Source organism: Eulemur rufifrons, chromosome 5 (assembly GCF_041146395.1).
Source record: "Eulemur rufifrons isolate Redbay chromosome 5, OSU_ERuf_1, whole genome shotgun sequence".
Taxonomy (NCBI): domain Eukaryota; kingdom Metazoa; phylum Chordata; class Mammalia; order Primates; family Lemuridae; genus Eulemur; species Eulemur rufifrons.
The window spans coordinates 16,715,108-16,742,390 of record NC_090987.1 but is presented as its reverse complement, the minus strand read 5'-3'; the positions used below and the strand labels follow the sequence as shown (position 1 = coordinate 16,742,390).

The 27,283-nt window shown below is 35.2% G+C and overlaps 1 protein-coding gene across 7 annotated transcripts; it reads left to right on the top strand.

Annotated features, from left to right (window-relative positions):
- The first annotated feature begins 1,868 nt into the window (after positions 1 to 1,868).
- On the top strand, positions 1,869 to 26,454 carry POLI (DNA polymerase iota). 7 transcript variants are annotated; one of them, XM_069467977.1, is made up of 10 exons: positions 1,904 to 2,042; positions 3,504 to 3,629; positions 5,207 to 5,371; positions 10,057 to 10,209; positions 12,873 to 13,109; positions 15,032 to 15,210; positions 16,070 to 16,161; positions 18,729 to 18,859; positions 23,392 to 23,597; positions 25,302 to 26,454. In XM_069467977.1, exons 1-10 carry the CDS (start codon positions 1,934 to 1,936, stop codon positions 26,121 to 26,123), a joined length of 2,220 nt encoding a protein of 739 aa, XP_069324078.1. In that variant the 5' UTR covers positions 1,904 to 1,933; the 3' UTR covers positions 26,124 to 26,454. The 7 variants fall into 7 exon arrangements, with proteins under 7 accessions (XP_069324080.1, XP_069324082.1, XP_069324083.1 ...); XM_069467980.1 differs by having other exon boundaries at positions 1,962 to 2,081; XM_069467979.1 differs by lacking the exon at positions 3,504 to 3,629 and having other exon boundaries at positions 1,869 to 2,042.
- The last annotated feature ends 829 nt before the right edge of the window (positions 26,455 to 27,283 follow it).

Below are 27,283 nucleotides of genomic sequence, written 5' to 3'. Positions count from 1 at the left end.
ACAGCAGTCCCCAACCTTTTTGGCACCAGGGACCAGTTTCAAGGAAGATGCTTTTTCTGCGGAAGACACTTTTTCCACGGACTGAGTGGGCGTGGGAGGGGGTGGAGCTCAGGCGGTGATGCAAGTGAAGGGGAGCAGCTATACATACAGATGAAGCTTTGCTCACTTGCCAGCAAGCGCTCACCACCTGCTGTGTGCCTCTTTTTTTTTTTTTTTCCCCCTCCCCAAATTTCATGGAAGACAATTTTTCCATGGGTGGGGGTGGGCTGGGTAGGGGAGGAATGGCATAGCTCTGCGGCCCTGTCTTTAACAGGCCACAGACGGGTACCAGTCTGGGGTCCGGGGGTTAGGGACCGCAGCCTTAGAATATTAAGGTATATGTTAATTTTTATCCATTCATTTCACTTAATCTCAAGAATCTCAAGACAGGAGAAACTTTTTTTTTTTTTAACAGTAGAGCAACTAAGGCTCAGCAGTTAAGTAACCTAACCAAAGCTACACAGTTAACAAGATGGGGGGTTCTCATTGGAGATTGAAAGATGGCCTTACTAACAACCTATGTAACAGAGGAAAATAAACTGTCACGCAGAAAATAAGAGAAATAAACTCACAACACAACTACCCTTTGTTTAATTAAAACACGTGTCCTGTATCTCTGACTTCTTTCTCAGCCTTGAAAAAGTTCCTGAGCGGACAGTAGGACTGTGAGCTTCCCCTGCTTCCTCAAGAAGAGACAGTACCAGATGCCTCCCGCTATCAAGAAGAAACTAATTTCTACTATCAGTGTGTTATGTGAAAAACAGAAAAAGCCAACACAGTAGCTTCACAGCCACTTTTGTTATCAGCCCCCTGAAACAGAGAACACAAAAACAAAAACATTTCTTCTACCCTTTAAAAGCCACCAAGCAACTTTCATCACCACCGACATTTCTTTCTTCCATGTGTTCTGGCCACTCTCTTCCTTTCTTTCTCAGGAAAATAAACTTACTTTTGTATATCCTAATCACTGTCTGAAAATTCTTTCTCCCCAGCACGAACTTCACACCCTAACAGAGATTTTATCTCCAAGGCCCATGTATCAAAATCCTATTCAGTTTTCATGTAAAAAATTCAGGGGTCCAACTTGTCATAGTGTCTTTTTTTTTTTTTTTTTTTTTTTTTGAGACAGAGTCTCACTCTGTTGCCCAGGCTAGAGTGAGTGCCGTGGCGTCAGCCTAGCTCACAGCAACCTCAAACTCCTGAGCTCAAGCGATCCTCCTGTCTCAGCCTCCCGAGTAGCTGGGACTACAGGCATGCACCACCATGCCCGGCTAATTTTTTTTATATATATTTTTAGCTGTCCATATAATTTCTTTCTATTTTTAGTAGAGGTGGGGTCTCGCTCTTGCTCAGGCTGGTCTCGAACTCCTGAGCTCAAACGATCCGCCCACCTCGGCCTCCCAGAGTGCTAGGATTACAGGCGTGAGCCACCGCGCCCGGCCCATAGTGTCTTTAAATAAAACAACAAACAAACAAAACAAACTAACATACTTGCTAATCATATTAGTTTACAAGGCCACCTTGCTCTTACTATAATGTGTTCCCTTTCCCCATCCCCATCACATAAATCGTTCAGGTCTAGGGATTAGCAATTGTGCTAATAGCTGAACACAGCAAAGAAAAAGTTAGAATTTGTGATATGGGCCTAACTCCAAAGCTCTCAAGAAAAAAACGAGCTTTTTGGGCAGTCAATGCCCCACTTCTGGCCTGATTGGGCAGGAGAGAACTCCAGCACGCTACAAATCCCAGGAACGCGCGTCACTCCGGGCAATAGGCTGGTCGGCCACGGCCGCGCAGGAGCGAGGACTGCAGCGGCTGGGGGCGGTCGGCCCATGGTTTCCCTGGAGACCAGGCGGAAGCGGCCGGAAGCTGCACTGCGGTTGGCCCCGGCGGGATGGTAAAGATGGAAGTGGATCCCGAGAAGGAAAGCGGCGGCGAAGAGGAAGAGGACGAGGCTTGGGCCATGGAGCTGGCGTACATGGGGGCGGCAGACGGCTCGCAGGGTGCGCTGGGGCCTGAGGAGCCCGGCGGCTTCCCTGGGTGTAAATGAGAAGGGCGGGGCGGGCGGATGCCCGGGGCGGCAGTCGTTGGGGCGCGACAGCCCCCGCCCCGCTCGGCTCCTTTCGTCTTCCTGGCCCCTCCAAGAGAGGCCTGCCTTCTTCTGCTGTGTTTCGCAACGAGTACCTCAAGTGAGACGGCTTCACCCAGTAGGGATAGTGTGGGGCACGTCAACACAACCGATGCGTGCTGAGGGCGCATCTGTCCCTTCCTCGTCACCTCCGTGGAGGTGGGGGCGGGGACCCCTCAACCAACTGACGAAAACTGCAGAGGCTGCCTGGCAGTTTAAGGTTGGAGAAGTTGAGGACCTTGTCGCTCGCTTGGCAGAGGTTGGGACCCGGCCTCAGCCCTGGAGGGAAGGGATGGCTCAGAACCTAGGAGGAGCACGTCTGCTTTGGTAGCCTCTTCGGTGACCTACCTCCAGCTTCTGGTCCCTGCCTTGCACCGCCCACCCCAGGGCCTGGAGGCAAAGGCACTGGTTCTCATTCCCTGCCTTGTTTGTTTAATTTTGGAATAATTTTAGATTTACCTGATAGTTGCAGAGACAGATTCCCCTAACGTTAACATCAACTTAGTACATTTGTCAAAACGAGGAAATTAACATTGGTATAATGCTCTTTATTGAACTACACGCTTTATTCAGATTTTATCAGTTTTTTCTCAGTTCTTTTTCAGTTCCAGGATCCAAACCAGAATATCACATTCCATTTAGCTTGCCTTATTCAGTGTTGAGAGCAAGAGTCTCTTCGGTCATCCCTTCCCCCAACGCATGACCTAAGCCACTTTTTAAAATCAAAGAAATATTTATTCAGTCTTTCAATTTAGTGAGTATCTATCGGTGGTCTGTCATATTCCAGACACTGTTTTAGGCACTGGAGATTTAGCACTAAACCAGATAATTCTGCTGTCTGTTATATGGGAGCCATATGTAGTCCACTGAAACCCACAAATTGTCTTTGCTATTTTGTATCCACAGAATTTTTTTTTAAGTGTAAGGACATACTACTTAGAATAATTTTCAAGTTGGTTAAAGTTAGTGTTCTTTCAGCTTTTCTGCCCCTTTTGATTTACTCTAAAAGTTACTATAAACTTCCAAGTGGTAGTATTAACTCTTGCTATTAGTTCATCTATTATTGGTCGGTATTTTTTTTTGCCTCAAATTTATTGCTATCATGAGAAAAATGCTGTGCAAAAAGAAATGCTAATTAAGTAAACAGTACTGAAGACCCTAGTGTAGGTGGGGTTTCATGTCTTTGTAATTTTTAGATTCTTTGACACATACTATGTCCAGGAAAAAGCTTACAAGTCTTTATTCTTCCACAGATATCATGTTTTAAGAAACTGTCAGTTGCTCAGAGATGATAAGCAGCCTGAACATATTTTTGTATTTCTTGCATATTGTGCAGGAGTTGACGATCAAGTGTTGCCAACAGGAATTTCTTCATCCAGAGTCATAGTACACCTGGATCTGGATTGCTTTTATGCACAAGTAGAAATGATATCAAATCCAGAACTAAAAGACAAACCTTTAGGTAACTCCGGACATTGATAATATTTTTACTGTATAATGATAAGATATAGCTACTCAGTTATAATGCTCAGTATATTCTGATTTGTTAACCATATTAAAAAAGATTTTGGAAGCAGTTCTTATGGTACTTTATAAGTGATCATCTTTGCTTCACTACTAAGTGTAAACTTTATAAGCCTCATTTCATAAGTGGTGAATCTGGTAGGGTGCAGTGTCTCACATCTGTAATCCTAGCATTTTGGGAGGCTGAGACGGGAGGATTGCTTGAGGCTAGGAGTTTTAGACCAGGCTGAGCAGGAGTGAGACTCCATCTCTACCAAAAATAGAAAAGTTAGTTGGGTTTGGTGGTATGCACCTGTAGTCCCAGCTACTAGGGAGGCTGAGGCAGGAAGATTGCTTGAGCCCAGGAGTTTGAGGTTGCAGTGAGCCATGATTGTGCAGTAAAAGACTCCTTCTTAAGTTAAGAAATTTACCGATCTGATTTTTTTTTATAGTTCACTGAGGTGCTTTAAATTGTACCTTTGATTCAGTGATTAAATTTTTGGGTATAATCTATGTGAAAATGTTTCTTTACCTTGTTTATGATATCAAAATTTTAGAAACAAACTTACTTGCTTTTCTCTTTTTAAACAAGTTGACTACCTGCTGCTGTAAGAGCAATGTTTATTTAAAATATGTAAAATGCAAACTTCTAGGAAAAAAGGTTATGTCCATCCCCCTAATGTTAGACATTTAAATTTTTTCTTAAGTTACCAGTAAACCAGAATTTTTATGCAGTCTGTAGATGATCATAATGTAATCAATTTTGATAGGGAGGGAGCTCATAATGCCTCCTTGCTGTCTAATCTCCGGATTACTATTAATATAAAGAACAGTTTAATAATTAGGACATCAATTGGGAGGAGATCCCTAACAATTGTTGTAGTTTGACACTTGTAACAAAACATTGCTTTATATTCATTGGCAAGTTACTCGGAAGATAAGTGAGTTTTTCTAACAGCAACCAGTTTAATTGTACTTAATTATTTTCATCTGGTTTTTTTTTGGTACAACATGCCCTAGAATTACATATGGCAATATAAATTAATCTGCTTTTATATTGTCTATAAAACATCCTAGAAGGATTTGATTTGTGTCTTATCACTGAAGATTCCATAGACTATATTGATTTATGTTCATTTGTGTTAAATTTGAGAACTGTAAGGCACAGATGCCTTTTGTATACGAATAACTGATTGATCATCTAACATGTAATTCTATTTAGGCTTTTGTTATTTAGTAATAACTTTCCTTCTTCCCCAAGTAGATTAAAAAAAAGGTTAAAAGAAGGATGTGGAAAAAGAATATATTGGTATCTTATAATTCATAACTAGGAAATAACTTGAAAACCTGACGTTTGTGCATTGTAGAATTTCAATGAGAGGAAGCTATATTTTTTAGCTAAGACAGTGCTTTTTATTCTTATCAAAACAGATTGCCTTACAATTTACACAATTATAATATGAAATTAGTAAAGAATACTTTTAAATGTTTCTTCAATCCTGCTTGGTTTGCTCATAAAATATTTATTTCTTACAGGGGTTCAGCAGAAAAATTCAGTGGTTACCTGCAACTATGAAGCTAGGAAACTTGGAGTTGGGAAACTTATGAGTGTCAGAGATGCAAAAGAAAAGTGTCCACAGCTGGTATTAGTTAATGGAGAAGACTTGACTCGTTACAGAGAGATGTCTTATAAAGTTACAGGTACAAATTATAGGCAGTATACTTTTAGCATTAATCTTTATATAGGATGCCTATCCACTACAGTAATCTTTTTATAAATATAAAATGCCATAAGTCCTGTTACTTTTTCCTAATAACTTTTTGTTTTAGGTCTGTCCACTTTAAAAACTATATAAGAGGATGACTTTATATGTTATGAGTAATGTTTTCAAGAAAATGTATAGTTGGAAATAATTTGAACTGTCACAACTAATGTTTATAAAGGTAGCAGGAAAAAATGTAAAACAAAGTTTAAAAGTGAGAAAATGGGAAAATATACTGTAAGGGAAACCAGATATTTTTATTTTAAATGAATTATGAAGAAATATGGTATTCTCTAATGCATTAATGATAGTTGGGAGAAGCTTCTGTAATATTTGATCAGTCTAATTAAAAACTGATTTTTCTCTGGGAGGCCAAGGTGGAGGATCATTAGAGCTCAGGAGTTCGAGACCAGCCTGAGCAAGAGCGAGACCCCGTCTCTACTAAAAATAGAAAGAAATTTTGTGGACAACTAAAAATATATATAGCAAAAATTAGCTGGGCATGGTGGCACATGCCTGTAGTCCCAGCTACTTGGGAGGCTGAGGCAGGAGGATTGCTTGAGCCCAGGAGTTTGAGGTTGCTGTGAGCTAGGCTGATGCCATGACACTCTAGCCCGGGCAACAGAGTGAGCCTCTGTCTCAAAAAAAAAAAAAAACTGATTTTTTTATGAACTATTAGCAAAAATAATGGGTATATTAATATTTTCTTAGATTTTACATATATACCACATATTACAATGTAGCTAAACTCTCCCATGTTAAGGTTTGGGTTTGAATCTTAGTGTTTTAGTAAATTAGAGGAAAAATGAAAATACGTGTACAAATATATATGGTTTCAAAATATACAAGGATCAGCTTTGTAATTATTTATCTTTTTTACTATTTTTATTTAATTGTGGCAGTTTTCAGATGAAAAGGTTAACCATTTATGATATACATAGTTCTTAGAAATTAACAGGAAAAAGAAGCTCAATAAAAATGGACAAAGGCTATGAATAGGCAATTGACAAAAAGAGCCTACTAAGTTTCTAACACTTACGTGGAAAAATATGCTCAAATTCATTAGTGCCTAAGGAGATTTGAATTAGTAATGTATTATTTTATATCCATCATACTTGCCAAACTATAAAAAGAATGTGAGAAAAAAATCAAGAAACATTTGCTGAAATTAAAGATACATAGTTTTCAACCCACTGATATCACTGTTGGGAGTTTATCAAATAGAAATAAAATCGTAAGTACATAAAGACATATATACAAAAATATTTATTGTAGCATGGTTTATAATTGGCAGAAATATGGAAGGAAAAATGCCCATCGAGAGGACAATGGCTAAATAAACACTTCTATATGATGGATATTATATAGCCATTAAAAAGAATGCATTGGTACAATACTGTTTGATAGAGATATGCCCCATTGAGTGAATAAAAGGCAGGATGAAAAATCGTATATCACATTTTTCCATATGGGTAAAACAATGTCCCAAATGCCTTCCCAATATATATGTATATGTCTGTATAACACAGGAGGATATGTATGAGTTTTTTAACACTGATTAATTTGTCGAGGGGAAAAGAAGAAGTGCTGAAATGGGAAGAAAGCGGAAGGAGGGATAGCTAAGCAGAAAAGATAAGACTGTACTCCTAAACATCACTTATGCATTTATGCAAAGTTGTGGGTGTGTCTAAATATCAAGAATGACATTTTTAGTGTACACAGAAGTGATTATAGAATACATACAATTCTGCATCTTGCCTTTGTGCTTAATGATCTTTCATGTTCATAGAGATCGTCCTCATTGTTCTTAATTTCTGCACAGTATTCCATTGTATTTGTTCCATACTTATTTAACCAGACCTTTAGTGATATGAAGGCAATATATTCCACTTTATTCCTTTTGTTGGCTACATAATTATTAATTGTACCTTTTTTCACTCAAAAATGCTTGTTTGGCATGATAAATTATATGGTTTCCTTGAATAGTAATGGATTATTAGGCTATTACCAGGTTTTTGCTCTAACAAATATATGCTGTAGTAGACATTTTCATATAGAAATTTTGGCATACTTTTAAGGGGATAGCCATAAGGAAAGTTCCTATTGCTGGATCAAATGTCATTTGCATTTAAAATTTTGAATACTGCTATATGTAGCACTTGAGGTTACCCCAACATATTGCTAGCATGTATGAGAGTGGCAGATAAAGAATTTTTGCCTGATAGGTGAAAAATAGTAAATCATTGTTTTGATTTGCATTTCTCTGTGAGTAAGGCTGAGCATTTTTTTTTTTCGTGTATTTTTGGCCTTATTTATTTATTTATTCTGTGAACAACCTATTCACTTGGCCTATTTTTTATTTGGATTCTTCTTTTTCTAATTGGAGTGTGCCTTTTCTTGGAAATTAAGAAAGTTAGCCATTTGATGGCTAAATGTACTCCCAGTTTATCTTTTATCTTTTTGACTTTATTTATCGTGTCAGATTTATCAGTTTTTCCATTCTGACTTCTGTGTCCCTACACGTTTTCATTGTGAAAATATCATACGGGAAATTCAGTGAGTAAATCTGACTTTTTACACTGATTTTTAATTTATCAAGTATCTTTAAAGAATTAAAAAGGCACTAATGTAACAGCCAGGAATATTTTATAAGTGACTTGTTCATTAATAAAAAGTTATTTTATGTTAATTTTTCTCATAGTATTTTTCTGAGTTAAAGTAGGAATATACCCAGGTAGTCCTATACCGTGTTTATGTCTAACCTGGTTATGATATATGACCTTCTTGTTTATTTTATAGTTTTATTCTACAGCATACACACCTTTTTTCTAGATAGTTTTTTTCCTCTAATTATGAACTCTCATGGGCCTTGCATAATTATATGTTGAATAAATGTATCTTGTTTATGAAGTTGACAGCAAAATAAGAGGTTAACTTCAGGAATGGGATAGGATAGAGATTTGTCCTGTAACCTAGTAATGATAGAACCAATAAAATTGATATTTAGTCATCTAACAGCTTTGTGTATGCTTCTGTATTTAACTTCCTTTTCTGCTTAGTACTGAAAACCCTGTCCTTTATTTTTCTTAGTATTGTTTTGATAAACTGTTTTGTTTTCTATATGTTACTTTGAAATGGTTTTTTTTTTTGTTTGTTTTTTTTTTTTTTTTTTTGAGACAGAGTCTCACTCTGTTGCCCAGGCTAGAGTGAGTGCCATGGCGTCAGCCGAGCTCACAGCAACCTCAAACTCCTGAGCTCAAGCGATCCTCCTGTCTCAGCCTCCCGAGTAGCTGGGACTACAGGCATGCACCACCATGCCCGGCTAATTTTTTCTATATATATTTTTAGCTGTCCATATAATTTCTTTCTATTTTTAGTAGAGATGGGGTCTCGCTCTTGCTCAGGCTGGTCTCGAACTCCTGAGCTCAAACGATCCGCCCACCTCGGCCTCCCAGAGTGCTAGGATTACAGGCGTGAGCCACCACGCCCGGCCTATATGTTACTTTGGAAATTAAGTATGTACTATCGAAAAAAAATGTAGAAATTGATGAGGGAAGTGCAAAACAATCCTGTTATATGATCAAATACATTGTCAGTTTCTCCTGAAAGGAGGTAATGGTTTTCACTAGGTAGGTTGGATGATTGTTGGTATTCACCAGGTCACATTGTTATCCTCATTGTTTTCCCCTGATATCGTCAATGCTGGCATTAATAAAACAAAAGCACATTTTTGGTATTTGTATAAAACAATGATCTGTGTGGAATGACATAGTCCTTTTATTTCTTAGTATCCAAAAAAGGACCTATGCATTTTTGTATATGACGAGATTAACATTGGTTTTCTGTCATCGAACTGATGTCAGTACAAGGCAATTCAGAGGGAAGTGAAAAATTCTTCTCACGATTTTAAAGTTATTAGTCCTAATCCTAATATATGAGAACTGATAGTCCTTTTGAATTTATTTTGAATTTTCATTCAGTTCACTTTATTAAACATTTGACTTCAGACTACATATTGTGCTAGATGCCAAACATTTGAGTACCTGTAAGTTGTGGTCCACCTCGACTTCTCTGTCCTTAAGGAATATGCAATGAAATGGCTAATCAAATGCCTTGTTGTAGTGTATTTTGAAAATTAAGTGACTTTCAGTTTGACTCAGTAAGAATTAGAAATTTTAAGGGTTATTAGTTTTGCTTTTTTAAAATGGAAAATATAGCTGTAATTCATTATTACTTGTTTTTACTTTGCTAAGCAGACTGTAGTTTATTCTTTACTCAGACTCTAGTTGATTCTGCTTCAGGATCATACATAAACTATAATCATTGATATTTAATGTCTTACAGAAACAGAAATTATAGGTATAGAAGACTGAGCTAAGTATATTGCCATGAGTAACTGCCTTGGGAATGTAATTTTTTGAATTGTTGCAAAATATTGCCTCTACTCAAAATGTGGTACCAAAAAAAAAAGTCAACTGAGGGCTTTATTAAAGATATAGTAGAACTATGACCATATGTAAAGCATTTAACAATATATTTGATGTATTTTTAAACATTGAATAGTTAAATTTATTTTAGTTAAAACATCAATTACATTTGTGCTTCAATATTATTTCAATTTAGAATTGTTGAAAGAATTTAGTCCACTTGTTGAGAGACTTGGATTTGATGAAAATTTTGTGGATCTAACAGAAATGGTTGAGAAGAGACTAAAGCAGCTTCAACATGATGAACTTTCTGCAGTGAGTGTGTCGGGTCATGTATACAATAATCAGTGTGAGTGGGTTTTTACTTATTTTATTTAGTAATTAAAAGTATATACATTTTTTTTCCTCTCTCTTTTTTTATTTTTTATTTCAGCATATTATGGGGGTACAAAAGTTTAGGTTACGTATATTGCCCTTGCACCACCCCCCCCAGTCAGAGCTTCAAGCATGTCCATCCCCTAGACGGTGCACATCGCACTCATTATGTATGTATACACCCATCCCCTCCCCGCCATACATTTCTTAATGTTCAGTGAGTTTGCTCTGCCATTCTGAAGGATTTATGACTTATTGGAGGTATAGTTATATTTAGTCAGTAATCTTTCTAGGATAACTAAAATTAGGTGTTGCTATTCCGTAATAAGTATTAAGATTTTAATGACATGTAATTGTTCAATTCTCCATGCAGTTTTCATCTCTATGACACAGTGCATCTGTTTAAAAAGCCATATCTAGCCGGGTATAGTGGTCTGTGCCTGTAGTCCCAGCTACTTGGCAAGGTGAGGCAGAAGGATCACTTGAGGAGTTTCAAGTCCAACCTGGGCAACATAGCGAGAGCCCATCTCTAAAACAAACAAAAAGCCAAACTGCTTTAGGTCATCCTTAAGTTACAGGTGTTGGCTTGTTAATATGCTTTTTAGAATAATTTTCGATTCTCCTAAAATGATCTCTAAATAAAATTTTGAGGTAGGCTAAGCTTGCATTTAATGTGTCTTTTATGTGTTCCATTCTATTCCCCTGAGTCACTGAGACCCTCGCTCTTCAACTTCCCAAGTTACCACTTTGGAATCTTGTCCAAGCCATCTGCCATGTGCTAATATCTTCTCCAAGCTCCTATTTAATCAGTTCAAATAATCTTTTCCAATTCTTAGTAAGAAAACAGAATGTTTTATCTCCTTCACATACTAAGGTGTGATTGACTGATGTTGCTTCCAGTCATATTTGCATTTGAAAATAAGCTGCAGTTAGCGCCAGTAACTATCTAATTATGCTTTCAGACGTCTTATGACTCAGCTGGTGACTTCCATATCAGACCACATGCAAGATAAGTTATTCTGCTTTTGTGTAAGACTTGACTAACCCTCTTACTCCGAGGTCTCAGCATGTGTTTTCTCTTACTCCCTTTTTTGCGAGCTGGACACCAGTCTCCAGTATAGTTCTCCACAGAAGAAAAGGGGTAGAGCTACAGTTTCTAGAAGACAAGAAGCTTTTCATGTGTCTTTTTTTTTTTTTTACCTATGCTCTTTATTCACTTATAAGGGCTAAGTAACAAGAAGCTTTCAAGTATATTTCTCCCATCCAAGTACTAATCGGGCCTGACCCTCCAAATATATTTCTATATGATTTTTAAAGCAAATTGAGAATTTATTGGTTTTAGAATTTATTATAGAGAGCTAGTTTTTATATCCCCAAAAGAAAATGTCCAATTATTTATTAATTCTTCCTTTTCCACACAAGATTTTATTAACATTTTTCTTTTGAGTCTACAGAAAAGGTTACAGAATAGGACAGTGAACACCCATTATATCCTTTCTTGTAGATATATCAGTTGTTAATCATTTTGCTACATTTGATTTATCTTGCCCTCTCTGTAGATTGGCTGATTGATGAGCATTTGAAAGTAAATTGCAGACATCATGACATTCATCCCTAAATACTTCTAGCATGAGTCTTTTGAGGATAACAATGGTTTCATATAACTCTAATACCATTTCAGACCTAAGGAAATGTGTTTCTATATAATTTCTCTACACTTTTCATAGAAGATCTCTTAAACTATGTACAGGGAAGAAATTGTTTTCAGCAGCACATATAGCTGGTACATAAAGTTTAGTTCAGGTCTTTAAAGCTATGGTATTAGCCTTCTTATCATATGATAGTACTTTTACATTTATGCTAGTTATAGGTAAATGTGAGTAAAAGTTACTAATATCAGTATGAATTTTTTTATGAGATCAGGTTTCATAATCTGCTAATCATTAAGCACTCCCAATATACATTCACTATCACAGGTCCTTGGAATTCACTTGTGGCATTTGTTTACAGTATTCCCATGAAGAGATTAGTCAAGGGTGGTGGTAGTGTCTTAGTCTGTTTTGTGCTGGTATAACAGAATACCTGAGACCAGATAATTTATAAAGAAAAAAGGTTTATTTGGTTCACGATTCTGATTGCTGGAAAATTCAGGATTGGGCTCTGCATCTGGTGAGCGCCTTAGGCTGCCTCCACTCATGGTGGAAGGTGAAGAGGAGCTGGTGTGTACAGAGATCATGTGCTGAGAGAGGAAGCAAGAGAGAGAGAAGGGACAGGTGCCAGGCTCTATAAAACAATCAGCTCTTATGGGAACTAATAGAGTGAGAACTCATTCACCCCTGAGGGAGAGCATTAATCTATTCATGAGGGATCTACCCACATGACCCAAACACCTCCCATTAGGCCCTACCTCTAACATTGGGGATTAAATTTCAATGAATTTTGAAGGGGACAAACACCCGTATCGTAGCAGGTAGTGATGATGATGATGGTGGTGGTGGCAGTGGTGGTGCAATGGTGGTGATGCTGATGGTGGTGATAGGGTTTGGGATATAGACTAAGCCCATACCTTTTAAAACTTTTTGTAAAAAAATTAAAATTTTTCGTTGTGACTTTTAACAACATTCACTGTTTTTATAGCTATAAACCTGCGTGACATCTTGCACAGCAGACTGCTTGTTGGATCTCAGATTGCAGCAGAGATGCGGGAAGCCATGTATAATCAGTTGGGGCTCACTGGCTGTGCTGGAGTGGCTTCTAATAAACTATTGGCAAAATTGGTTTCTGGGGTCTTTAAGCCAAACCAGCAGACAGTCTTATTACCTGAAAGTTGTCAAGATCTTATTCACAGTTTGAACCACATAAAGGAAATACCTGGTAAGACAAATATATATGAAAAGTATACATTGGTTTTATTTTATTTTTTTAATTTTAAAAAGTTATAAACACTATATAATTCTTATACATATGTACTTGGCTTTTGGAAAAACCAAAAAATCATGTTTTCTGGAACAAATCTGTATTTGGAAATATGTGAAAGTACTTTTCTAGTTTCACTTACTTTTGTATAGTTAGAATATGATTATAAAAGTTATAACCTAGAAACATATGGTCCTTTATTTCCCGTCCTTGGTTCATACTCTTACATTGTACATTGCATCTGGATAGGGGAGTTCGCTTTTTACTAACTCTCTTTTGGTACTATATTTAAAATATTAGTACTACAATGGACCTTCCAAAGCAGGTCAAGTTCCTCATTTTAAAGATGAGGAGATGGATTTCCTTGAGGGGTTCAGTGACCTATTTAGGTCATGGCGCAACTTTATATCTTTGAAGATCAAATACCTTAGTTTTTATAGACCATCAATAATGGATATGTTGAACTTAATTTCTATGGTATTACTGGGGAATAAGATATAAACGAATTCTATGGAAGTACATTTCTAAGACAACTGAAAAGCAATCCTTTAGATGTTACAGCCACATTTTTAACCCATGTTTGTGTGATGCCAAAATGTATTATGCACTGCCTTGCCTTCCTTAGTGTAGAATAATTATAATAATTTGAAGTTTTTTGGATAACTCTGGTTCTGCATTCTGAAGAACAATGTAAGGTGGTAATAAATTGAGGACTGTATACTGATACAGACATTCTTACTTGGCTTTACTTTTGAGTTCTTGTATCTGTTTGTTTTTTTTTTTTTCCCCCAGGCTTTCTACTTTCTCCCTTATTGCCAAATGTCCAAGCTTTTTTTTATTTCTACTGTGAAAATATCTGTCATTCTACTTTAATAATTTCCCCTACACACTCACCTCCTCTGACTTACTACTGCCTTTACTGTGTAAGAAAACCAGATAATTGTAGAATTATTATTATTTTTAAATGAAAGTAATAAAGAGACACTAAATGGCTTGAGTATCTTCTGTGAATAAAGTATGACTGAGTTTTAGTGTAAGAACTTTGTGTGAGGGGTTTTGCTAATAAGATTTTTTGATTGTTTGCTTTCTGGCTCTTAGTTGTATTCTGGATGGTAAATACTGCTATTAGTAGATATGACTTGTGGATAAATGTGTGGTGTTGTGTATAGGAATCAGTTAGGTTACCTAATAAGCACATGTTAATTAATTTGAATTGCTCTGATGACAGTCTTTTTTTACATTAATAATCATGATTCCTGAATTACTTCCATAGTATTATATTAATATTATATAACAAGTGGTAAAAATTTCATTTTAGCAAGATAGCATTTATGTGTTATCCCATATTCATTATATTGTACATGTTGTGAGAGCTTCAAAGAGGTACATATAACTCAGGGGCCCTGAGTAGAAGAAGAATAGCCTGATTTGTGATGGCATTTGATTCCAGAAAAATATTGTAGTCCCACCTTATCTGTGGTTTTGCTTTTCTTGGTTTCAGTTACCCTCAGTCAACCACGGTCTGGAAATATTAAGATATTTTGAGAGAGAAAGAGAGACAGAGACCACATTCACATAACATTTATTATGGTGCATTGTTACACTTGTTCCATTTTATTATTAGTTGTTATTGTTAATCTCTTACTGTGCCTAATTTATCATATGTATATAATGTAAGGGAACAAACATACAGGGTTTGGTACTATCCACAGTTTCAGGAATCCATTAAGGGTCTTGGAATGTATCCCTCATGGATAAGGGGAGACTACTGTATTAGTTATAGAACTTAAAGATATGATTTATATATTTATAATATTTTAATTAGCTTTGTTTTAAGGAGAAAAGCTATTGTAACACTATATGCATTTCTTTTTATTTAGGTATTGGCTATAAAACTACCAAACGTCTTGAAGCACTGGGTATTAGTAGTGTGCATGATCTCCAAACCTGTTCATCCAAAATATTAGAAAAAGAATTAGGAAGTTCAGTTGCTCAGCGTATCCAGAAGCTCAGTTTTGGAGAGGATAACTCTCCTGTGACACCTTCAGGACCACCTCAGGTACATGATGATTATTATTTTAATTGAGTACTGGTTGTCACATTATTTGTGATAAAGATTTCTACATTTAGTAGAAATCTTTGAATTTCTTGCCTTAGTATTCTAGTTTGCTTTTTAGGTTAGTATATAATCCCTTTCCTATGAGAAGGCTGATTTATCATATTAGGTTAATAAATACCCTTAAATTGAATCTTAAGCATTAATATTTTTAAGTCTCAAGTTAGCTACTTAAATTGAATACGGTACAACTTAATTTTAATATCTTATAATGCATATGTGAGGCAAAATATTTTAATCTTTTAAAACTCTTGTTTTTAGAGTAGCCCAATGACTTAGGAAATGGGGAAAGGCATAATCACCCAGTTAACATTGAGTGATTTTCTTCCTTTGTGACAAGTACTTTACTAAGTGCTTTATATACATTTATTCATTTAATCTTCACTACAAACCTTTGAGGTCAGTAGTACTATTGTTTGTTCGTTTCTTTCTCCCTCCCCTTTTTTCTTTCATTTTATTTTTTTAAGATGGGGATACTATACTTTAGAAAGGTTAAATAACTTGTCTAGGGATAAACTCAGATTGAAGTTCTAGGGGATTGAGAGCGTCGCTATTATACAATAAGGCTTGGAGTTGGTATTAGAGCTTTATAATTTTCTTGACATCCAATACACTTTCTAGTGGGGTAAAATAACTTGCAGATTAAAAAGAATTAATATAAAAGTGAAATAAATGGATTAAACTAAGCACAAGAGGTAAGTTAGTAAAGAATGTGTTGAATATTTATTTGACATATATACTGTTTATAGTTGAATATGCTTATCTGAGTTTACATTAATCCTTATTTATGCTTCTTTGGTAGTCCTTCAGTGAAGAAGATTCATTTAAAAAATGTTCATCAGAAGTCGAAGTGAAAAAAAAGATTGAAGAACTACTTGCTTGTCTTTTGAACAGGTGATTTTCAATCCATTTGTCAAGTCATCTTATATATTGATTCTATATACAGTATTTGGAAAGAATACTTAATGTCCTATCTTGGAATTTACAGATTAACCGGAGACTAAGCAATGTAAAGGTAGATTATTTATCACAGGATTTCTCTACATCAAAAACTACTGTAAAGATAGTAATAGGTGCTCTTGGCTCAATTTAATCCATCTACTTCCATGAGTCTTAATTTTAGTAACAATGTGATTGTACCGTAGATCTTAAGCCTCAGTTAGTTACCTAAAGGGGTTTTATGGATATCTCTAATAATCCTAGACCTATTTTAGTCCTTTGGTGAGAAGGAAGAAATTTTAATTTTTCCCTGTGGCAAGTGTGAAGCCTGTGCCTAATAATTACTTGCATTTTAGTAAGAGATAAAAAATGCAAAGGAATGATTCCATCACAATTTGAAAACTCTGTATGTAGGAACAGGTATGTAAATTTGTGATAGTTGAGGATAAGAAATTATTAAAGCAACAATGATGAAGAAAGCGGAAGAACCCTTATATCCCCTTTGCCTCAGACTGTGAAAGAACATGGTGTCAGAGGAAGGAATGACAAAATGGGACTACGCGTGAGCAGTGTGAGTAATTGCAGGTGTGTACAGGGCTTCTGAATCTATAAGTACCTGGAGAGTGTCAACTGGGATTATGTATATATACATAGCATAACATAAGCTGAATGAGAAAGTTAGTTTTCTGATGCTCATTAGCAGGCATCATACCTGTATTTCTCAGTACTTCACAGAAGAATATTATCTCTTTTTCTCCTAATTCTCTTTTTCTTGGTAGAAATTTCTCAAATTGGGGTGTCGGGGACTAACAGTTTATGAGTGCTTTAATGATTCTAGGAGGGCTAAATGTATCTAGAAAAAATAGTTTTTGAATAGCTCTAAGTCTCAGAAAACTGATGAAGTGAAATTTCCTACAGCTTTGCTGTCACATGCAGCGCGCTTCTCATGTCCTGAGCAGAGTCGTGCAGCTTACTGTTGGCTGCGTGCAGTGGGGCTGGCTATGTGACCTAGCTCCAGCAGTATGACTCAGGCTGGGCCTGTGAGCGTGCTAGTGAAACTGGGTCATTTGCTCTGCTTCAGCTAAGTGGAAGACTACCCTAAAATGCCTAGCCACTGGAAACAGTTCTTCACATAGAGAAAACCACACGAAGTAGAAGTTTCACAGGTTTTCTTATTTGAAGAATCGACCCAGAAGTGAGACTAGGTACTCTAAATCTGTGAAATATGAGGTATAAACCATGTCTGTATCTCTGTTTGCCAGTTCCCTTTCCCCCACACAATGGCCCCTTATTTCAGTGACGGAAATACATTACCATCTAAGTACCTGGCAGAAAAATAATTATAGATGTGGGTGTGTATATAATTACTTATTTTTTTCCTCTAGAGCATATGATGATTAATACTATATGTATATAAAATGTGTAAAACCATATAAATTTTAATCATTCCTCTAGGCATTAGTTTAAGATTGCTTATGATAGAACCTTTTTCTAGTGTGTTTTAATTAGCATATCACACTCTGAATTGCAGAATTAATAGAACAATTTAACTGTAAGATATTTAAACTAGTAACATATTTACAGGAAGCATTTAATATATTTTATTGTCCTAGTTAAATAGCCATCAAGAAGTTTTGTGATAAAGCAGTAAGAGATAGAAAAAACTTATTTACTACAAAGTGAATTTTTCCAATTCAAATCACTAAGTTGAGTATGTTTAACAATGTACAATATTTGCATTTTATGTTTGTGATTTGGTTCTATATGCATTGCCGTGCATATAAAAAAGAAAATGTTATCCTTAATGATGTTCAGTTTTTCTAGTAATTAGATTTTCTACTTTTTAAGGGAATTTTTCAAATCATTAAAACTTTTGTTTCAATACTAAAACCAGGATAATTTGGATGGAACTTTTCTTAAGATGCATGTATATGTACTTTTGTTCCTAAATATGTTATTGATCTTTCAAGGTATTGCTCTAATAAGCTATCATGTAATGGTGGTATTTCTGACTCTCTTAGATTTGGAGAGTGCTCTTGACTTTAACAAAAATGATCCTATTTTGTAAAAAATATTTTTTTCTTTTTGTAATCTCATTTTATAAGAAAAAAATCATAAAAATTTTTCTCTTGTTATTTTTTACTCATTTGCTTCTGTTAGTGAATGATTCTCTCAGTTCTTAAATTTCCTGCTGATTTTAATTTGTTGCTTTTAGTTATGTTTTGGATTATAAAACAGCTTGCTAGATTATGTCTTATTTCTGTTTTATTTCTGAGAGTACTCAATTCTGAGTGAGGCCTGCGAGCCTTACATTTAAAGTTTCAGAGCGATAGTGCATAGACTTTGTTGATATTTATTTGGGTATTCAGGGATCGTTATTGCTCACTATTTAGTTATCTACTGTATGTATAATTGTTATAGTTACCAAATCTGACACCATTAAGTAAATAAGGTGTTTGTTATGCATTTAAAAAGTTTTTAGGTAATACTTTTTCTAATTCTTATTTCCACTTTATTTTTAGAGTATGCCAAGATGGAAGGAAACCCCACACAGTAAGATTAACACTCCGTCGGTATTCATCTGAGAAGTACTGTAGTCGTGAGAGTCGTCAGTGCCCTATTCCGTCCCATGTAATTCAGAAGTTAGGGAAAGGTATGGACCAGTTTTCTAAGAATTCTATTAGCATACAGGATTATATGTATCCTGATGGAAAAAAATAATTTTATTAGCAGGTTTAACTCTTAAAAATCAAACTTTGAATTAGAAATATACTCCAAAAATGGAGGGTCATCACAGGGAGTTAGTGAGAAATTGAATAGTTTTAATCTATCAGGAATTTTCACTAGAAAACTTTGTTGTTGTTGTTTTTAAGTGGATAATAAAAGTAAAGACTCAGTTAAGAATGTTTCCCCAGTTCAAAGAGAACAAAACTATGATAATTATGGAGCATGAGATAACTTCTTTATGGACACTTAGGTTGTTTTCATTTTGGGGCTGTTATTATAATAAAAATGGTGCTATGAACATCAGTGTGTAAATCATTGGGTGGGAATATGTTTTCATTTATCATGGGTAGACTGCAAGGAGTGGAATTGCTGGGTCATATGACAAGATGAATGGTTTAAGAAACTGCCAAACTTTTTTCCAAAGCTGGTGTTAATAATTTACATTTTCACCAGCAATGTTTATAAGGGTTCCAGTTTTTCATATCCTCACTGATACTTGGTGTTAGTAGTCTCTTTAATTATAGTTCTTCTAGTGGTGTGTAGTGGTATTGTGGTTTTTATTTTATGGATAGTGTTTTTGGTGTCATATCTAAAAGTTCTTTGCCTAATTCAAAGGTCACAGACATTTCCTACTGTTTTCTTTTAGAAGTATTATAGTTTTAAGCTTTATGTTTAGGTCGATTTTGAGTTAATTTTTTAGGTGTGGTATAAGGTAGTGTCTTCTTTCTTTTGCATGTGGATATCTAGTTCTTCCAGTAGTATTTGTTGAAAAGACGATTTTTTTACCCCTGAATTGCCATGGCATCTTTGTCCAAAATTTATTGAACATAAATGCAAGATTTTATTTCTTGACTTTCTTGTTCCATTGATATATATGTTTATCCTTATATTAATTCTGCCCTGTCTTGATTACCATACATTTTGAAATTAGGTAGTGTAAGTTCTCTAGCTTTGTTCTTTTTCAAAATTGTTTTGGCTATTTATAGTCCTGGACTTTTGTTTATGGAAAGATTTTGAAATAGTAATTTGGTTTCTTTCTTTGTTAGACATCTATTTAGATTTTCTATTTATTTGGAGTCAGTTTTGATAACTCATGTCTTTTAGGAATTTCTGCATTTCATCCAAGTTGCCTAATTTGTTGGCATGAAGTTGTTAATATTCTCTTTAATCCTTTTAATTTTGTAGGGTCTATAGTGTTATTCTCTTTTTTATTCCTGATTTTGATAATTTGTATAGTCTTTTTTTCTTTGTCATTCTAGCAAAGATTTATCAATTTTGTTGATTTCTTTCAAGATCCAACATTCAGTGTCATTGATTTCTCTATTGTTTTTCTACTTTTTATTTCATTTATTTCTGTTTTGATTTTTATTATTTTTATGTCTCCTTGCTTTAAGTTTAATTTTCCTTTTCCCCCTAGTTTCTTAAGGTGAGCACTTATTTATTTTATACTTCTTTTCTAATAACAAGTTTAAAGTTATATGTTTCCTTTTAAGCAGTGCTTTAGCTGCATTGATACATTTTTTAAGTTTATTTTCATAGATTTAGGGGATACCAGTGTAGTTTTCTTACATGGATATATGCGTAGTGGTGAAGTCTGGGCTTTTAGTATATCTATCACCTGAATACTGTACCTTGTATCGGACAGGCAGTTTTTCATCCCTTAGCTCTCTCCCATCCTCCCACTTTTCAGAGTTTCCAGTTGTCTCTTACTCCACATATTCCATAAATTTTGTAGTGTTTATTTTTCATTAAGTTCAAAATAGTTTCTGATATGCCTTGTAAATTCTTTTTTGACCCTTAAACTTATTTAGAAATTTGTTATTTAATTTCCAAATATTTGATGATTTCCCAAACCTCTTTCTGTTGTTGCTTTCTAATTTAATTTCATGTTGGTCAGAGAACATACTTCGAATAATTTCAATCTTTTTAAATATATTGAAACTTCTTTTATGGCCTAACATATCATCTATCCTGTAGAATGTTCCATTTGTTCTTGAAAAGAAGAGTTGAGCAACAGTATCAAACAACTCAACTAAAATAATATTTGGGGCATTCTACCAAAATAGCACTTTTGAATGACAGTTTGGTTAGATATATGATTCTTTTTTTTTTTTTTTTTTTTTTTTTTGAGACAGAGTCTCACTCTGTTGCCCAGGCTAGAGTGAGTGCCGTGGCGTCAGCCTAGCTCACAGCAACCTCAAACTCCTGAGCTCAAGCGATCCTCCTGTCTAAGCCTCCCGAGTAGCTGGGACTACATGCATGCGCCACCATGCCCGGCTAATTTTTTCTATATATATTTTTAGCTGTCCATATAATTTCTTTCTATTTTTTAGTAGAGGTGGGGTCTCGCTCATTGCTCAGGCTGGTCTCGAACTCCTGAGCTCAAACGATCCGCCCACCTCGGCCTCCCAGAGTGCTAGGATTACAGGCGTGAGCCACCGCGCCCGGCCAGATATATGATTCTTGACAGTGTTTTTCTTTCCATACTTGAGTATGTCACTTCACTATCTTTTGGTTTCCGTTATTACTGATGAGGAGTTAGCTATGAATAGTTTTATCAGTCTCCTTCCAATCAGGAGAGAGTAACCACACAAGAATTTGAACAGGGAGAGTTTCAAATAAAGGATTATTAATATTAAACCATGATAGGGGGGTGACTATAAAGGTATAAAGAGAATGCTGAAGGGTATCTGAGGTCTCGCTCTGTCACCCATGTTGGAGTGCAGTGGCACGATCATAGCTCACTACGGTCTCAAACTCTTAGGCTCAAGCTATCATCTAACCTCAGCCTCCAGAGTAGCTGAGACTAGAGGCCTGTGCTACTGTGCCCTCTATTCATTTTCCTTCAGTCTTTTTTTTTCCCTTCAGTGTGAATAATTTATGTTGAGCTATCTGAAATTCTGATTTATCTGTCCTGTCAAAACTGCATTTGCCCATCCAGTGATTTTTGTGTGTGTGTGTGATTTGGTTGCTGTATTATTTTAACTTTAGAATTTCTGTTTGTCTTTTGTTTGCATGTTTAGTTCTGTTTGTTTATTGAGATTTCCTTTTTTGGTAGTTGTTTTTGTATTTTAATTCTTTAAACATGATTTTCTTTAATCCTTTGGACATATCTGTATTAGTGACTTTGAAGTTTTTGCTAAATCCAACTTAAAGTCAATTTATATTGACTGCTTTTTCCCCAAATATGGATCGCATCTTGCTGTTTCTTTGCATGTTTTGATCTATTTTATTGAAAACTAGACATTTAAGATAATGTAGCAACTTTGAATTTAAATTTTTTTCCCATAGTTTTTTTTTTCTTTTTCTTTTCTTTTTTTGGTAACTCGTCTGAACTTAATCTTCATAATCTACCTCCTCTGTGTTGTGTAGCCACTGATTTCTGTGCTCAGTTTTTTTTTTTTTTTTAACTCAAATTTTTATTTTCTATTTTGGCTGCCCAGGGACTTACCCATGTCTGTATAGTTTAGTGGTTAGCCAAAGATTGGTCAAAGGTTTTGCTCAAACACTAGAGCCTGGGAGCCTTCCACCCTCTGCCAATGGATAGGTTTATGGGTTAGAAAGCGCTTTAAAAATTTAGACTGTTTTCAAGTCTGCCTCTACTTTTATTTTCTACTAGGCTGTCTTGTATCTCCCCTGGGTATGCATGTAGCCATATCAGTTAGGAATGTGTAGAGAGCTTAGGCCCTCTCTGGCCTCTCCTCCAGCTGCATGCAATCTCCCAGTCAGCCACGGTTGTGAAGAGAGTTTATCTAGTTCCTCTATGATTCTGTCATTTCCAAATCTCCTGGTTAAATTTCTGGCTGGTCCACTTACCTTTCACTTATCCCAACCATAACTAAAACCTCAGGCTAGCAGAGCTGTGGGATTTCCCCATTCGTTTCCTACCGAGTTTTCTCATTTTGTTGGCAAAACTACTGTGTGTGGGCTTTTTACCTCTGCCTCAACTCAGGTGTGTCCTCTCTGGCACTGAAGCTGGTGGCTTTTGGAGCCAGCCTCCCCCTGGTGGAACTACTGTACCAACTAATCTATGTAAAGGGGCATCAGAACAGTCCCAGCCAATGAAGCTGTTGTCTCCTACTTTCTTACGTGACATGTAGCAGCTTTTCAAGAGTCAGTGCTTCTCACTTTGTTTGCTTTTGATTCCTTTCCAGATTCCCAAAATGGTAGTTTTCGCCAATTTTGTTCAGTTTTATAGTAGTTTTTTAGAGAGAGGATTTTCTCACCACATCACTCTACCATAACCAGAAGTCCCATATTTCAAATCTTTTGAAAACTTACAACCTATTTGTTCTTTAGTATTAATGCTGACATGTCCTAGTTTAGTATATAATGTAAAGACACCCAGTGATATTTATTTAGGATTTTAATTTCTTAATCTAAGCAGTATATATTAAATTCTTAATACTAATTATGGTATAATATGTTCAGCTATTTCTTCTTAAACATTTTATTTAGGAAATTATGATGTGATGACCCCAATGGTTGATATAGTTATGAAACTTTTTCGAAATATGGTGAATGTGAAGGTGCCATTTCATCTTACCCTTCTAAATGTGTGCTTCTGCAACCTTAAAGCACTAAATACTGCTAAGAAAGGGCCTATTGATTATTACTTAATGCCATCATTATCAACAACTTCACACTCTGGCAAGCGCAGTTTTGTAAGTACACTCTTTTTTGTTATGTTTTCTAAGTATATTCTTACCGGATTTGTATGGTTAAATTACAAATCTAAGTTAGTGTTTAACTGATGTAGTTTAGAGATTCTTTTGGGTGATATTGTTTGGATTTACTTGTTTATAGTACCTATCATGTTATAGTTGCTGACCTTGTATATATTGTGGTATTTGTTTAGGTGATTTACTTGTTCATAGTAGCTATCATATTACGCATGCTGGCTTAAATATGCTGTGATCTAAGAAGAAAACATAAACATCACTGAATAAAAGAGAAAAGCCATTATGGAGTTTCCCTGTTTTGGAAGTGTTAACACATTTTATGATAGTATATAGGGATATAATAGATTAGCTCATCAATATGAAAATATTTTCAGATATTGGAAATTAAATCTTTTTGTCTGTCAATTTATACATAAGCTACTAGTACCTTTCCCACAATTTTTTTGTTGAAGTATTTAAATTTTCTTGGTTTTGAAATTATATTGAATTCTGATAGCAATATTGATAGCATTGACTACTGATTTTACAGCTGTAAAAATTAACAGTGTGGCAATAGAATGGCAGAGGCCTGTCACATTTTCAGATGACTAAAACAAAACCTGTTTATTGTATAGGTGAACCTCTATTTAGTAAATGTAGGATGCTTTAGAAAATATTCTTCTTTAACTAAATTATTAATGCTTATAATTAACTCTTAATTTAAAATATTTTTACTTTATTTTTTATCATTTAATCAATAAAATTTTAGTAATATTTTCATTTCCATTTAAGTTTAAAGTGAGAACAGAATAGTGTTATGGAAATAGTAAATTAATACTTTCTTTAAATTACTTTTTTCTGTGGCCCTTTTTATTCCATTTATTAAATGTTAAAAGGTGTTTATTTTTACATTTTAATTAATCTATGGAATGGGAATTAAAGGTCCCTAATTTGCAATGGCATTAGAGAAGTAAATGTAAGTGAAATTACCTTGTACATATTGGCACACATTAGGTGCTCAATACATATAATGGCTTGAATCTCTTCTACTCCTTTTACCTTTTTGAAGTTAATATCATGTTGATGTTTACTGAGTTATATTTGGCTGTTTATATTTTTATGGTACATAAAACTAGAGGGGAAATTTAAGTGAAAAACTTTATATAGAAAAATTATGCAAGTTAGAATTGAAGGTGTTTTTAAATTTTTATTTTATGTAAATGTAAAATAGTGCTGTATCTTAATGATGTTGAGCTTTTACTATAGAATTTTTTTTTTCTTTCTGTTAAATGTTACCCTATAGAACAGTAATTTTTGGAAAACCAGACCTTGATGCTCTGTGTGTGTATTTTTTTAAAACATACCGTTAGGTGAATAACTTACTTTTTCTAGGCCACATTCTTTTATTTACAGAATTTGCATACATAATTCTTAAGATCTTCCCAGGTCTCCAAATGCATACTTAATCTCTGGCTTAGTTCTAGCTAGCAATGAACCCTCTTCCTGGAATAGTGAATAAAAATCCACACAACAGTGTGACTAATTATGTAGGAGATCTCTAGTTGTTTGGAACTGGCCACAAAGGATTGTAGTTGTTGAGTAGAATAGAAGCATGTTGTCAGATAATTGCTACAAGCACACTTCAGCAGCATGGATATTCAAAAGATAATCAGATTTCTAAATTATTCTGTTATCCTTGTGTTTTAGAAAATGAAAGACACTCATATGGAAGATTTTTTCAGAGATAAAGAAACAAACCGTGATTTTCTACCAAGTGGAAGAACTGAAAGTACAAAAACTGAGGAGTTGCCACTAGATACTACAAATTTTTCTAAAGAAAAAAACATTAATGAATTCCCACTCTGTTCACTTCCTGAGGATGTTGACCAAGAAGTCTTTAAGCAGCTTCCAGTAGATATTCAAGAAGAAATCCTTTCTGGAAAATCTAGAGAAAAATCTCAAGGGAAAGAAAGTTTGAGTTGTCCATTACATGCCTCTAGAGGAGTATTATCTTTCTTTTCTACAAAACAAGTGCAAGATAGTCCCACAAATCCTAGGGATCATTTATTCAGTAGCAAACAGGTATCTTCTCTATCTGCTTGTGAACCTGGAACATCAGGCTTAAATAGCAGTAGTTCCTCTTACTTGTCTAGCCAAAAGGATTACTCATATTGTTTAGATAATAGATTAAAAAATGAACAAATGAGTCAAGGACCTAAAGAACCTCAAGGATTCTACTTTTCAAATACAAACCCTGCTCTATCTGTTTTCCATTCATTTCCAAATATGCAGAGCGAGCAACTTTTCTCCAAAAACCGATCTACCGATAGTCATAAGCAAACAATGGCAATAGTCTCTCATCATGAAAGACATACAGAAAATAGAGAGCAAGATTCAGTTGATGAGAAAATCACTTTTCCCTCTGACATCGATCCTCAAGTTTTCTATGAACTACCAGAGGAAGTACAAAAGGAACTGTTGGCTGAGTGGAAAAGAACAGGATCAGATTTCCACATTGTACATAAATAAGCATGTTCAGAAGAAAGGTCTAAAAAGCAAAGGAAGTACCATTGTTCTAAGATTAGCAGTGTATTAAGCTCTTCTAAATTAAACACTAATAGATTTTCAATAATGTAGAAATCAAATGTAAAATGTTCCAGATAAAACAAAAATAATTATGGGAAGTAAATTCTGGCACAAAGCATAAAAATGTTCATAACAGAAGAAATAATGTAAAATATTATCTGTCTCTATTTCCAAAGCTATTTTATATTGCTTTTCAATAAAAAGAGTATCATGGTCAATGCTAGTACATTTTTCATAAATTGTGGGGAAGATATAGATGCCAGTATATAAAAAAATGACCAAAGACTGGGCACAGTGACTCAGAGGCCTGTAATCCTAGCACTTTGGGAGGCTGAAGCGAGAGGATCCCCTGAGGCTGGGAGTTCAAGAACAGCCTGGGCATCTTAGCAAGATCCTGTCTCTAAAAAAAAAAAAATAACCAGGCATGGTGGCCATGCCTGTAGTCCTAGCTACGTGGGAGGCTGAGGTAGAAGGATTGCAGGATCACTTGATCCCAGGAGTTCAAGGCTGCAGTGAGCTATGATCACACCACTGCACTCTAGCCTGGATACCAGAATGAGACCCTGACTCTTTAAATAAATAAATAGCCAAATAATTGCTATGGATAATAAAGAACAATTTTTTTCTTTGAAATATGGCATGTCTCAAGAAATGCAGCCTATTTACAAATGGCCATATGGGAAATTCTACTGATTATCTTTGACTAAAGTACTACATACGATTTAATATGTTGACTTTTTAAAATACCAAAGCAATATATATTCAATTAAAAACATACAAATTTGAGACCAGGATTCCCCCATATCAGTGTTTTGATGTGTTCTAGAAACCTCTTTTATGTCTTGCAAGTTATAAGCTGTCCTCAATATTATATGCTATTTTTAGTCTGGTAGGCAAAAGGAGAAGGCAATAACAATGAGAGAAGACACCCACCAATTTAGTAATGGTGTATATTTGTAGTGGTTATGACATTCTTAATCTTATCTCTAAATACAGGGAAGATTCAAAAACATCTAATCCATTGCTTTTAGACCCTACAAAGTGCTAGAAAGAAGTGGACTCCTTCCATTATTAATTAATTTCCTGTTAATTAATTAATTTTT